At 40.0% G+C, this 14,788-nt stretch overlaps 1 protein-coding gene across 1 annotated transcript; it reads left to right on the forward strand.

The window, feature by feature from the left end:
• Positions 1 to 1,893: 1,893 nt before the first annotated feature.
• nt5dc2 (5'-nucleotidase domain containing 2) lies at positions 1,894 to 13,905 on the forward strand. Its single transcript, XM_020636871.3, has 14 exons — positions 1,894 to 2,321; positions 3,753 to 3,937; positions 4,218 to 4,292; positions 4,394 to 4,449; positions 4,598 to 4,691; positions 7,978 to 8,106; positions 9,335 to 9,395; positions 9,497 to 9,599; positions 9,721 to 9,822; positions 9,980 to 10,061; positions 10,258 to 10,344; positions 11,641 to 11,781; positions 12,080 to 12,144; positions 13,148 to 13,905. The coding sequence occupies exons 1-14, from the start codon at positions 1,955 to 1,957 to the stop codon at positions 13,407 to 13,409; spliced, it is 1,809 nt and encodes a 602-aa protein (XP_020492527.1). The 5' UTR covers positions 1,894 to 1,954; the 3' UTR covers positions 13,410 to 13,905.
• Positions 13,906 to 14,788: the final 883 nt, after the last annotated feature.

Below are 14,788 nucleotides of genomic sequence, written 5' to 3' on the forward strand. Positions count from 1 at the left end.
GGTAACTTCCGTTTTTCAAAATAAGGTGTTCACAATTTTTTTTTTTTAAACAGTTTTCTTGGAGAAAAAAATAATTATAAATATTTTCTTACATAAGTACACATTGATTCTGATATGGTTGGACTAAGTACTTCTTAGACTACATGCACAGGTACTATTAAGTACTTTTTGAGAAATCCACTGTCAAAGTCCATAATAAATCACTATAATGAGTCTTTTTTCTGACTTTGATGTCTTGTAAAAACAAATTCTTCCATAAGTAGAAAATAATTCTGATATGGTTGGACTTAGTACTTCCTAGACTACATGCACCTGTACTATGAAGTACTTTTACTGTGTACTTTATGGAAGAATTTGTTTTTACAAAGTAGCTGTCATGCTGTCTGCGTTGTTCTCCGATGTGCAGACGCGGACTCGACTGCGCGTCTCTCTCTCTCTCTCTCTCTCTCTCTCTCTCTCTCTCTCTCTCTCTCTCGTCCGCCTGTTTGTAAACTGAGCTCGCTTCATAATAACATAAAGCGTGCATGTACAAGAGGTAGTCGTGCTTAGGCACGGATAGTCCTGTGTAGTGTGACCGCGGGCCAGCGGGGGAATGGCGCGGAAGGGGGGGGGGGCAATCGTGTTTGGTACGGTTGGCCAGTGTGACCGCGCCCTAACCTGGCCAGTTGTTAGAGTCGGGGGGGGATGGAATAATTCACCACAGGGGGAGAAGCGCACTCCTGTGGTGCGGGGCCAGAGTTCAAAGACTTTACCATGGGGGAGGGGGGAGAAATGGAGGCTGGGAGGTGTGATGGACAAGGGTGTTGTTTGAGGCAGCTGAAGGCTTTGAACTAAACCGGTCGAAGAAGAACAGGTTTAGCTCATTAGCCCTCTCCAAGCCGCCAGAATGTTGCTTTTCTCTCCCCTTGAAACCAGTGATTTCCCTCGTTCCAGTCCACACATCCCTCACCTTGTTCTGATGGAGTTAAATCATAAACTTTATTTTACTCTAACTCTAAAATATTTCCTTCTCAACAAAAACCTCCTCATATCATTGCTTCTTTTTATAAAAGGAAGTTGCCATGTCAAGTTTTTCAACAATTAATTATACAAGCTTCATTCCATCCATGAAATACCCAATAAAATTGGTGCTGTAAGCATGAAAAACCTCATAAACTGAAAATATGTATCACAATTAATCAAATAGAAAAAATACCCCAACGAAACCTGCTTATCTATCAAATATTATAACCTGTAGTTTAATTCAAATGGTGCTTTGATCTACTCTAAAATAATAATATTATTAACACTTACTGTTGGAGCCTTAATCTAAGGTTGATTTGCAGATAAGTGCCATGTGAGAAGAAAAGAGAAATAAAACATTAGTCTATACAGAAAACCTTATAATCAAAGAAAAGACAATGATACATGTGCTCTCGTTTTAACACATTTTCATAAAAAAATTCAGCTTGGTGTACAATAAGGTTGTCCGGATATCTATCTAATATCAGACAGACAAGCATGATCTGTGGCAGTTTTTGCAGATTAAAAAATTGACAGATATGACTGAAAAAGCAAGTGTCTGTCCACCCTTTCTATGTGTTAGAATATAATATCAATAAATACATTAAACTTAACTTGCAGAAAGTAGGCTTCAGAAACGAAATACTCCACTGCTTAGGACACAGAAAAACCTAAAATAAAACATTGTTCATTCAAGTCAATTGAGTCGATAATGTGGGGACATTCCGGGACTTGGAACAAAAAAAAAAAAAAAAAAAAATCAAAAGAAGAGAGAAAAATAGAGTCAGTGAGGTCGACAGTTTTGATTGGCTACTCGAAGAAATGCCCCGCCCCGTTTAAATAACAGGGCGTGGTCACAGGGAATCAACATAAATGTTTTTATGTCCTTGAAGAGGCAGCAGGTTTTTATCGTCCTTTTTTTTTTTTTTTTTTTTAAACTGCAGCTGTGAAAATGTCTCTGAAGACAGTGGGCACAGCATTGACCCGTACACTGTGGACAATAGGGAACCAGACTCCTCCAATTGTTCGATCCCCCAAAACGAACAGACTTTCTTCAACTTGCAGTAAGTTTGGAGGAGGACAGCATGGCCACGGAAAAAGTTGCAGCGGGAGCTCGGACAGGCCTCCGGGTTGCGATGTGTCCTCATGCGAGGCTCCTCACAGATGCACGATAGCGGAGAAGAAGAGACCGAAGGAGCCCGCGGGTGCTCCGGGTGTCTCTGGTGTAAGAAGTCGGTCATACACCTCCAACGCATCTCCAGTGGACCAGAGGTCTTACTTGTGGGCTCGGTACAATGACATGAAACGGGTGGTTCACGGTAAGCACATTGACTCCACAGCTTTGAAGTCTCCCCACATACAATTCCTCAGTTTCTCAGCACAGCATATTCAGCTTTTAGGACATTTTGTTTGTGTTCATCCTCTTACCAAACCGACAGATGGCACAATGATAATGCAACTGGTTGCTCCACGCCTCATGCATTTTTTTTTACACGTTTACATGTTTTCTAAAATCAATAAGAAACAAGTTATGCAATCATTCTCTGCAGTCCCTTTTTGTTTTTGTCTTTGAGACAGCTTTAACATTAACTAACAAAACTAACGTTAACTTCCAATTTGCATAATTAACAAAGTTTAGTTTGCAGTATTTACTTTCAGCTTATGGTACAAAATGATATTCTGTTCGTGAATTGAGTATCAGGCCATCACAGAACGTTTTAGAAATAGTCAAACTAAGAATAATTTACAGCCTAGTGACAGCTGTTTGAATACCTTCCAGCTATCTCCATGTCAAGTCTTGCTGACAGTAGTATTTCAACATAGAACACATGGCCACATAATCATTACAACATAGTCCTTCATGTATACAATAACCACAAACTAGAATCAGACCGCTTTTACCTGGAGAGCTCGGCTGTTCTCCTTGGGGTCCACTGGATACATTGCATAACATTTGACTTAATGTGAAATCAAACTGCATATCTTTCTAGTGCTCTTCTAAAATGTTTATAATGACATTTGATTCCGTCTCAAAGCTAAACATGAAATATTAAAGCTCATTAATTATAATTGAATAGATTAATCATTTGAAATGTGACTCAGCATGTAAATAGAGGCGTTTCCTGTCATAGATTGGCTGTAGGTGAACGACTCTCAGGGTTGGCACATACTCAACATTTATGCTGGCCAGGTGCAGCCCTCACAGGACTGTCTGGGGACAGAGAGACATGGCCTACTTTCTCCTACAGACACACACTGGCCCACTCACTGTGCTCATATTCCAGCCAGGGTATTAGAGACAGTCGCATTGGCAGATTGTGGACTGTTTATTTAATCTGTGCCCATGTGCACACTGCATGACTGCTGTATCAAAATATAGGCCAGCTAGACTGATGAAGCAGATAATAAAAACTGCCGGTTTTACAAAACTTTTAAAGGCACGCTTGATATTGGCTGTACATAATGTTATTTTATTTTGACTGTCATGTCTTATTTAACAGTCAGCTGTAATTTCAGAAGCCCAGATTACACAACCTCAGATGGGCTAGCCAGCCCTGCTAGAGTGCACACAGCAGTGGCTCTGCTTCTTTCCTCTCTGCAGAAAAAATGCACAATCAGCATGTTTAGAGTCAGCACGGCAAGAGACAGATTTTTTTTTACTCTTAGAAAAAATGAGTCAGACATTGTGAATGGGCATTGACGGGTGTGACTGTTCAGATCTCAAGTTTGCGTTTCCCTTCTGCTCTCAGATCTGATCCCACCAGGTGCGTGCCACCTCCTCAACTCCTCCACCATCTACGCCAACAACGAGGTCAGCCTGGCGGAGGTGGACATCTACGGCTTTGACTATGACTACACGCTGGCTCTGTACTCAAACGCCCTCAACATAGCGATCTACAACACAGCGAAAGGCTTCCTAATTGACCACTTTAAGGTCAGCTGAGCCTGTTAAACACCTTCTTAAAACATACTCTTAAAGGGAGCGTCTCCTAATTTTACATTATTATGTTTTACCTGTCTTTTAAAACTTCAAAAAATGTTTTTCTTTTCCTTTTTTCCCCATGCTGTCTTTGTATCAGTTTCCTTTTTAAACTTAAAACAGTTACATGGATCTAGAGAGTCTTCTATTTCAGTAGATTTACAGTTGTTGCATAAAGTTTATTGACTTTTTAGATTCAGGTTAATTGATCAATTTTTCCCCCACTGATTTACAGTACCCTGAAGGCATCGGCAAATATGATTACATTCCCAATTTTGCTGCTCGGGGTCTTCACTATGACATTGAAAAGGTATATTCTTTTAAATCACAAATGTCCCTTTACAAGAAAAAGAAATGTGCTTTACATATAGACTGATGCAAACAAATCTCTTTTCCGTTCTACACACGTAGGGGCTTTTAATGAAGATAGACGCCTTCCACTACATCCAGACAGGAACAGTGTATCGGTAAGAGGTGGATGCTGTTCTGAGTGACTGCTGATTTTGATCCCTAAATGTCAAATCATTTTATCTTCATCCTTCTGCTGAATGGAAAAACTCAGCTGTTTATATTTTTTCACAACTTTTGAGTTTTTTTAATGTTTAATTTTTCAAGGGGACTGAGCCCGATGCCGGATGAGGATGTCCGGCGACTTTATGGGGGGACCTACCATGTACCGCTTCCGCAAGATAGTGGCTTCTATGGCAAGGTGAGGATGACATTTATACAGAAAGAACAGATACGTTATAGTTGTGTACTGTAATACAAAATACCAGACCAGATTATCCGCAGAGTAGAGCATACTATCAAAGAGCTATTAATATTATTTATTATCTATTAATGTTTGTAGTTTGTAGCGTTACATCTGCGCAGACAGCGCTTAGTCTAGCTATCAGACAATCTGATTAGGTCATCTTTAATCTGACCAGCACAAACAACAACATAGTAAACAATGGGCCCTTCAAAAGCCTCGGCCCCAACACATCGGCCGGAATATCACCAGTTTATTCAACACCAGTTAAACCAACGACACGCAGTCAATATACCCAACACGATAAACAACTTTCCATATAGTACGACAATCTCAGAGACTATTTGTGCTGGTCAGAATAAAGATGACTTCATCAGATTGTCTGATAGCTAGGCTAATCGCTGTATGCGCAGATGTAACGCTGAAGTGATCGCATTAAAACGCACCCTTGAATCTACGCTACTGCGATTGGCTGAATAGGAAGCAGACATCTTGTTGGCTACAGACATTTCCCTGCTGAAAAAAAATGCATTTGTGAATCTAACCACGGCAGGGGAGTCTCAAAAGTCCCACACACACAAATGCAGTGATGTTCACAAATGACAAACAGTTTGTAAATGCAGACTGAACAGTTTGTATATAGATGTAACAAGATACAGATGTGTTCTTTAAATATATATGTATATTATACATTTGTGGATTTCTATTACATACATACAAAACTATAAATATTTGTGTGTGAATCAGAAATACATTTGTGAATCTTATTTTTTTATTTGTGGATTTGTTTTACATTTATACAGAATGAAATATATTTGTGTGTGCATTGAAATACATTTGTGAATATTGAGACTGATCTAACTCCATAGAACTGATGTCAGTAGCGGATGTTTATTTGTTGTGCCAAATCGATTAAATGCTGACATCTAGTACCCCTTACTACTGATTCAGAGGAGAGGTTTTTATTGGGCAGATGAAGTCGCCTGTTGAACTTGTTTTTCATTGTCAAACATGAGAGGAAAATGTCAACATTGTGGGAGCCTGAAACCAAAAGAAGCCATAAAACAAACATCGGTATCAAACATATTTTACTGAGGACTTTGGTGTAGTAGCTAGGTGTAGGATTTAAGTCAGAACCTCTGCCGACGTTGATCTCAACGCTGATGTAACACCTTAAATATTAATAGAGTGTAAGCTCCGTCCTTAATTAGGAATTACATTCAAACTAGGCTACGTTTGAATCTACGCATAGCTGGTATAACCCCGTGTTGCGCTTGTTAAAGTTGCCTTGAATTTTTAGATACTGTAATCTGTGTTCTTTTCTGTGAAACAAGTGTGGTTTGGCACAGATGGGAGAACTCTCTTTGCCACTTTTGTGGAGCTCAACAGATCTGTTCTAATCTCATTCGGCGGTTCTCAAACACGGATGTAGCAAAGGATTAATTCTGTAACTGTCCCTAAAATTATACAAGTGTCTTGATGTGCCTGCTGTCTGTATTACATCATATCAAAACCCGATGATGAATTTTTATAATCTCATTTGTTCCATTGTCGTCATGAATCAGCTGGGAGGCGGTGTTCCTGTCTTTAGAAAACTGACCACAAGAACTCCGTGTCCCCCAACAGACTGTAATTTGTTTTTGCTTTGTCGCTCCACAAGCTGCACTCAGTCACGAATGGTAGAAATCCCTGTTGTGTCTGACAGTCATGGAGGTCAATCTGACTCGTTTGCTAATTAGGAGCAATTTGGACTCTGATGTTTGGAATCAGATCGACATAGTTTCTGGTTCATTAAGTCTTTTAAGTGTTTTCCAGGAGCATGAAGTATGCCTCTCCATCATCTCATTATCCCTGAAAATGTTCTCTCTCAAAAAAAAATAGCTTTCCTGCAGCTCTGACCTCACTTGTCTTTTCATGACAGCCTCTTCATGGGTGCTGGGTGCAAATGGTCCCAACTGTGGAAAGTTATTCAAAAGTACGGTGGCCTTGAATGACAATATTTGCAATATCTACTTTTAAAAGAAGCGAGATCATCAGACATGGGGCCTCCTGGCTGTTCCCCGCTCACGGCTCGAGCTAAAGGGAGATATGGCCTTTTCAGTAAAAGCCCCTAAACTGTGGAACAGCCTCCCTCATTCAATCAGGTCTGCACCCTCTGTTGACTCTTTTAAGTCCCGTCTCAAGACATACTTCTATATTTTAGCATTTGAGTCCCCTGGTCCTGAATAGACCACTTCTTTCAGGTTCCTTTGTTGCTTTTGTTATATATTCTTTCTTTATATATGTATACACATATATATATATTTCTCTCTTGTGGACGTTGTGATCTTAAGTTTTTTCTTTCTTTCTTTTTTAATGCATTGTACAGCACTTTAGTCAGCTGTAGCTGTTTTTAAATGTGCTTTATAAATAAATATGACTTGAATTGACATGAATTATCCTTTTAATTAGAAAAAAAAATGACCTTATTTATGGTTAGGTAATAAGATAATCAATGTGTTATCATGGGTAAACAAAGGATTTTTTTTTCTTGTCAGACATCAGGAATGCCTTTCAAGCATGCACAGTTCATCTTTACTTGTCTTCACTGAAGCCAAAGCTGAACATGTCTGATCACAGAGTACCCATTATTCATGAGAGCATCAGACAGTTCTTCTTACTGTTGAATTATTAATCCTCCCTGACAGACATGACGGTCATCTTGACCCGTTAATCAGGAGAGATTAGATGTAGCAGACTCTCATGTTCCTCACAACCTCCATAATCCTGAGGAAACAAAAAATAGCTTGCTTGTTGTTGTTATTATTGTTCGGAATAGATTAAAAACACATTTTCCTTTTGTGTGTTTCACAAGTTAAGTTTAAGAAATCCACTAAATCCTGGTTAGTTTGCAGCAGATTTGTACTCAAGTTTGATTCTTTGTTGCTTTATCACAGCTAAATGTGTTTGTTGTTGTATCGTGCTGTATCCAGTTTACTCTCTGTTCTTCCTTGTTAACTGTTTTAATCTTTTATTTACACAAAAGCCCCTCTAGGGACGAGTGTTGCAAATTAGCAGCCACTATAAACACTATGATACATGCACAGGATTACTGTTTTCAGTGTTTCTATGTATATTGTATCTTTCCCCGACAATTTAAACAGAAATACATAAATAAATAATGAATAGATCTAGAGATAATCGCAAGCGTGGCCAATTAAAGGAAGACTGTGGGACTTTTTGACAGATGTGTTTTCTTTGACAGGGGCCGAGGGTAAAGCAGTTCATGGACATCTTCTCCATCCCCGAGATGACTCTGTTGGCCGCAGCGAATGATTATTTCGTCACAAACGACATCGAATACGATGCAGTCAACCTCTTCAAGGACGTCTCGGTGAGTGTGCCTCAGGTTCTCACAGTATCAGATGTTCCACCCTACTGTTCTCTAGTTGTACCCGCTCCCTGAAGCTCACACTGAGAAGCACATTTGACTCAGTGTGTTCCACTGTTTCACGTGCTGTGAAACAACATTTTGTAGCTGGAGGCTCAGGAATCTGCTGTGCTCAGCGAAAGTTTGAAATGGACTCTCGTGGGTAGAGCAGGAACAACAACTGCTGTTCACTGTGGTCCTGAAATTCTAAGGTTTACAGTTACAGGGCACTACAGCTTACCCCTGTGTCACCACAATCCAGTAACACAGTGTCTCCCACACAGAGACGATACTGGGCTGTCAAGGTATATTTACAGCCCAAATATAACACTTTTTATCCTTATAAAATCACGAGCGCGAGAGAGAATGTCTGATAGATGAAGAGACAGACGGAAAGAGAGAAGTCCGCTCCTACAACCCTCCCATAATGCAACGTTTGAGCTCCAACGTCCCATGTTAAAACTGAAGCATCTTATGCCGTCCTTTAAAGGATGATTGTTGTAAAACACATCATCCTCAAACAAAGGGATCTCCTGATGTCATAACTGAATATCAATCAGAGTCAGAATCGTTTTGTATTGCCAGGTACATTTAAACATACAAGGAATGTGTCTTGGTGTATTGTTGCAAAAACAGTTTACAAAGGAAATAAAGCAAAACAGCAAGAGCTTAAATAAAATAAAATATTAGAAGTAATTACAAATATTTAGAATAGAGTATAAGTAGAGTATCAAGTCAAACATTTCAAAACCAATGCCAATGTGGGGAGCCGGTAGCCCAGTGGTTAGTTTGCATGCCCCGTGTACTGAGGCTTAAGTCCTCAAGAGCTCCAGCCAAGCTTCAAATCTGACCTGTGACTCCATTCCCGCACTCTCTCTCTCTCCCTGGTTTCTGACTGTATCCACTGACCTCTAGATTAACGGCTTTAAAAGCCAAAAAATACATCTAAAAAAAACAAAACGCTTATGTTGTTTGAGTGTCTCTCACTTACTGTTGATGAAATTTGTCAAAGGAGCAGACACCCAAAAAATGGCTAAGGAATGACGTGTGGCCTGATAAGACTATATTTCTTTCTTTCTTTCTGTCTCTGAGGAGAAAATACTCATTCTGGAAGAGGAAAAGCCAATGAAACAGTTGAATGTAGCAGATCTTGTTGTGGTTTTCTTACTCCTTTCAATGTCTTAATCCTCAGGAAGCTATTGGCATGGTTCATCTTAAAGGCTACATGTACAAATGGATCATGGAAGATCTCAGTAAGAAATTTCTCTCCTGCTTTAGTGTCAAATCAGCACATTTTCTGCACATAAAACAAAACAACAACAGTGGTCCAGAGCTTTCTTCCTTCTCTTCACAGATAAGTTTATTCTGAGAGGAGAAGAGACCGATGCTGTTTTGCACCGACTGGTCAGCAATGGAAAGAAGCTCTTCCTCATCACTAACAGTCCCTTCAGCTTTGTGTGAGTGTGAGCAATCTGTGCTGCACGTCTTAATGAGTCGACTCTGACTCGTAATGAGGGCAAGCTGCACTCTGTTGCAATCCAAACCTTTTTTTTTGTTTTTTTTCCCCCTTCTGCGCAGAGATAAAGGCATGACGCACATGGTGGGGAAAAACTGGAGAGACTTCTTTGATGTTGTCATTGTGCAGGCGGACAAACCTCGCTTCTTCACTGATTGTATCAAGTGAGTACATGTTGGTGGAGCAAGAGGGGAACAAAAGATGAATCTCCTGGTTCTGTGACTTGTCTCTCAGCAGAGCCAAACAGTGACTCTAGCACAGCTTCTTGTTCTGAAGAGAGTTCTCAGATGTACAATGTTTTTCAATGATTTCCTCTCACAGACCTTTCAGACGGTTGGATTGTAATGGGGATCTGCGGTGGGAGAAGATAAACAGTTTGGACAAAGGACAGATCTACAAACAGGTCTGTATTCAGACCACCATGTTACTTTTCTGAAAGCTTAATTATTCCTAATTTTCCAGCTGTCCTAGTCTATCTTATTTTAACTCTTGTAGATGCATGTGTCTAAACAGGCTGTTCAATGTTTGTACTTTGTATTCTGTTCAATAACGAACCTAACAGACCGGCCTGTGTTTTTTACATTTTCTTTATCTTGTAGGGAAACTTGTTTGACTTTCTCAGACTGACAGGCTGGCGAGGCTCAAAGGTTCTTTATTTTGGAGACCATCTTTACAGTGACTTAGCAGTAAGTGTGAGAGCAAAGCAATGCCACAACATGACTCATTGTTGTTAGAGTTATCAAAGAGCTATGAGTACATGAAGCAGGATGTGTCTTTACTTTTCAGAGATTGCTTAACAACGTAATTTTCTCATATCAAATGGTGAAAAAAAAAAAACCCAGTATACATCATTTCTGGTTTGCACAAACACAAAGGCCCAAAGCCAACACAGATTGCACAATGCTGAATATTTCCCATGTGGCATATGGGCGGGTCTGGAGCATGCTGCACAGTGAAAACATCAAACACTAGATGGCAGTAAAGACGGCAGGATATTGTTTAAATAACATTGCATTGATCTTAATGGAGAACAGTGCAGAAGGCATGTCAACATATACAAGTTAAAAATATAAGAGGCACCGCCCATTAGACAGCAAAGAGCAGGCAAGCTGATGTTTATGTGAAATCATCTTTTTAAACAAAGTGATTTAAACAAGGTAAATACATGTATTACAACAGTATTTAGAATAAACAGACTGGATCAACAACAACAAAATGATATATTACCCAAACAGACAGATTATATATTATAGACACACAGTTACAGCTCAACAAGAACACATGGAGCCTTAAATGTAAGAAAGGAAAACAGAATGCAGTAAAGAACCAATCCGAGGAAAAGACGAACAACAGTCTCTTAATTCGATTTGAAAATGGTTACAGATGGGCTGCAACTCATTTCCATCTGTCTGAAGCAGAGCATCTAAAACCATTAAGTTTAACCTTGAGGCATTACTACCTTTCTAAAGCTCAAAGATAAAAGAGGCCTAATGGCTTTTTACTCTTCAGGTAGACCAGAGATGTGTTTAGCCCTGAGTGTATAACCATCAGCATCATTTTAAAAACATTGAGCCCCCTGCTTCTCTGATAAATCAATGCCATCCAGAACGGGTGAACCATGTTCTCACTGAGTGTATTTGGTATTTCTGCTCCGACACATTTCTAATTTATTCAATATTTCTTTTGAGAACTAAATATTTAGCTCTGTTTAGATTACTGCAACAGTCTCCGGTTCATCATCCAAAACACTCAAGAAACTACAATATATCCAGAACTCTGCTGCTCGTCTTCACACACACTCCCGCACTCGTGACCACATCACGCCCGTACTTCATACCCCCCTCCTCATCACTCCTCATCATCACCTGTTAAGCCCTCCAAACCTGCCACCCCCCCCTAACCTGTCTGAGCTCCTCCACGGGCGCACTCCCTCCCGTACTCTCAGGTGACGCAAACCAAACTGTTGTTTCCTTGTGTGTTAGGACCTGATGCTGCGACACGGCTGGAGAACGGCAGCCATCGTACCTGAGCTAGAGCATGAAACCAAAGTGGTGAGCACAGACCAGTACGCTCTCAACCTCACCTGGCTGCAGGCTTTAACCGGCCTGATGGAGCGCATGCAGGTGAGAAGTTGATATCTGGTAACTGATATTATGACAAGTTGAGAAAACTGCTGCCCACACTAGTTAAGTCTATGTAGCTTCTGTTTTTCAAGCCCTAGCTGCCGTGACATTTGGGTGAAAATTAATTCACATAGCACAGAAAAAAAATCAGTATAAACTCTTTTTCTGTCTTTTGCCTGGAACAGAAATGACAAAGTGTGTGTCACTTTTGAACCTTGATAAGTCTTTGCTCATGTCTACGTGTTTTAAATAAATATATAGACCTTGATTTGATCATAGCCTTCTTTTATTATTATAGATCCATCGGGACGAAGAGTCTAAAGAGGTTTTCAAGGAATGGCAGAAAGAGAGAGAAGAACTCAAGTAAGTGCCGTCACCTTAAAGAGAATTGTTGCATCACATTTGCGTGGATATCCAATCAGTACTGATGCTGGATGAGGAAAATTACAGCAGCATCTACATTAGTGTGTCACAAATGACAGGACAAATTGAGTTCTCCTGATTAAGGTGATTCTTCAGCACGGCGTACATATACCAGGATGCATTGCAGGCAAGTAGCTTGTGTCTGGATCCACTGCATGTCTTAACCTGCTAAATATCCAAGGCAGCTAACAATTCTGTAAATTGGTATGCCTTTGTAGCTGTAGCTGTAGCTGTAGCACAGTGTGTAGCTTCACTGCAGGACAAGTGAAGGTTAGCCTACAAATGCAAGCTGTAATAGCCTAATGTGCTTCCAGGACACTAACTCATGCCTGAAGAAATTATTCTGATTATGCACCTTTACTCCAAAGACCCAGAGGACAGTAGCAACAATTCATTTTTTTTTTACACAATATAACCTCACAGTGTGAGAGACATGGTTCAAAATCTGCGTAATTACATGTCATGTACTACCCAGTGAACCCAGTTTTACCATGTACATAATGGACACTTGTTAAATAAGTTTACTAAAGCAGAGGTCTGAGATGGTTTTACTTGACATGAGTATTTCAGATGTTTGGTGCTTTTTCTGTCTTTTTTTTAACCTCTACCCCAATTCATTTTCTTGACAACTATAGTTACAGATACTTCATAGGTTAAGACTTAAAGGCCACACTGTGACATGTAAAACGAATGAAATGATCTGTTTATAGATTGGTTGAAATAAGCTCCTCCCTGAGCGGGGACTGGATTCATTCTGCTTGACTAATGAATATGACACTTCCAGAAATTGTATTGACTAACTTTTGAGTGTAAGATTTTGGATATGAATACTTTGTGATGTTACTTTTTCTTACGGATCTTAATACTCTTTCCACAGCCACATTTATAAATGTAAATGTTGTTAAAATCCCATTAACTTACTGCCTATCCTTTTATGTCACAGGGTGATGATAAAGAACTTGTTCAACCCTCAGTTTGGTAGCATCTTCAGAACATCTCACAACCCCACCTACTTCTCCAGACGTCTGTCTCGTTTCTCCGACATCTACATGGCCTCTGTCAGCTGTCTTTTGAATTATGACCTCTCGTACACTTTCTACCCGCGCCGCACCCCTCTGCAGCACGAGGCTCCTCTGTGGATGGACCAGCTCTGCACCGGCTGCTTGAAGACGCCTTTCCTGGAGGAGATGTCTCACATACGATGAGAGCTGGGCTCTCCTCTGTGACTGATGTGACTGTTATTTTATAATTCAGTCTTTTTTAACACTTGAGATGGCCTGAGGATGTAAAGCAGGGTTCTTTTTGTTTTAGCCAGTAAGGTGCCACACGACTAGCATTCCTTTTAACAAAAAAGATCCACTTTCCCCCTGATTCCACTAGAGGGAGCTGTAGATTTAGCCGACAAGAACGCACAACTAACAAGACTGACAGACCCTTTGGTTACAGCCTGAATCAAAGTGATGTGAAAAGGCTGAGCAATACTGAGCTGTCCACGCACAAATAGGTTACAACAAATTCATGAGACAAGCTGATATTATGTGTTGACCGCTTATTTTTAATGGCTTTATTGGCAATAAATCAAAGCATCAGTATCATGTGTTAACAATGTTCAAGAAACCAAATATTTTCAACACCACAACTATTAGAAAGTTGTGAAAAATACAATATGTCAACAATAATAAAAACAAGTATGTAGCAGCAGGTAAATATCTTTGTGTGTTACATTTTCTATATGTCTGTGCATGTAAGAGGCCTCATTAAAGGTAATTTACTAGAAACAAAAAAGATGATCAACAAACACGGTAGGTCTAACTGTGATCACATGCAGCCTACAACATGTAGTAAAGACTTGTCTCCGTCAAACTCTCTTCTATTTCTGTGATTGGTCGTTTGGTTGCTAGGCAGCGCAGCATCCATTCATCGTGACTGTTCTCAGCTTCACACAACTCATTCACATCCAGCCGCCCGCGTGAAGACAACATCGAGGTACAGTAGCTTACTCTCTGCTTTCTTTTGAACTCGCCGCGTCGCGAAATGTCACGAAACGGTCCTAACACAGTGACGAAGTTTGTGTAGAAGAGCTGCTGGACATTTAAAAAAATCCCTGGAAGAGTGAAGAGAGTGGGTTCTGGACGAGTTTTGTAGTGCTGCCCCGTGCAGGAATCATTGGTGTGGCTGCGTCTTGTTGTAGTCTATTATATTAGTTTGCTGTATCTCTACACAAACGTTTGATTCGATTAAAGCGTGGGTTCAATTGTGGGTAATTATAGTTTTAGGTAGGCTACTGAAGTCACCGTTTTCACGACTCATTTCATCACCAAGTAGCCTATCAAATTGTTAGATTCTAAAGTTTCGTTAAAAGATGGACGCACTATTTATCCATATTTATGAATTAGGCTTCTCTTCAATTACCAACGCTTCATCTCGGCTGTGGTGTAAAAAAAAACCAAAAAAAAAACCGTGAGTTTCTGAAGAATTGTTTAATAATGTTGTCATGACCGGCTCAAATGCCATGGAAAATAAAGGGAGAGCCACCAAAATACCAATTTAACTAATTTATTGACAGAAACATTAATTCAATTGC

Source organism: Labrus bergylta, chromosome 12 (assembly GCF_963930695.1).
Source record: "Labrus bergylta chromosome 12, fLabBer1.1, whole genome shotgun sequence".
Lineage (NCBI taxonomy): Eukaryota > Metazoa > Chordata > Actinopteri > Labriformes > Labridae > Labrus > Labrus bergylta.

What these genes read in the sequence shown, in the direction of transcription:
- nt5dc2 (XM_020636871.3), top strand. Translation starts at nt 1,955, where the DNA reads ATGTCTCTGAAGACAGTGGGCACAGCATTGACCCGTACACTGTGGACA. An exon ending in ATAGTGGCTTCTATGGCAAG is followed by an intron (nt 4,692 to 7,977) that starts GTGAGGATGACA and finishes TTTCTTTGACAG; the next exon opens with GGGCCGAGGGTAAAGCAGTT. An exon ending in GCCTGATGGAGCGCATGCAG is followed by an intron (nt 11,782 to 12,079) that starts GTGAGAAGTTGA and finishes TTATTATTATAG; the next exon opens with ATCCATCGGGACGAAGAGTC.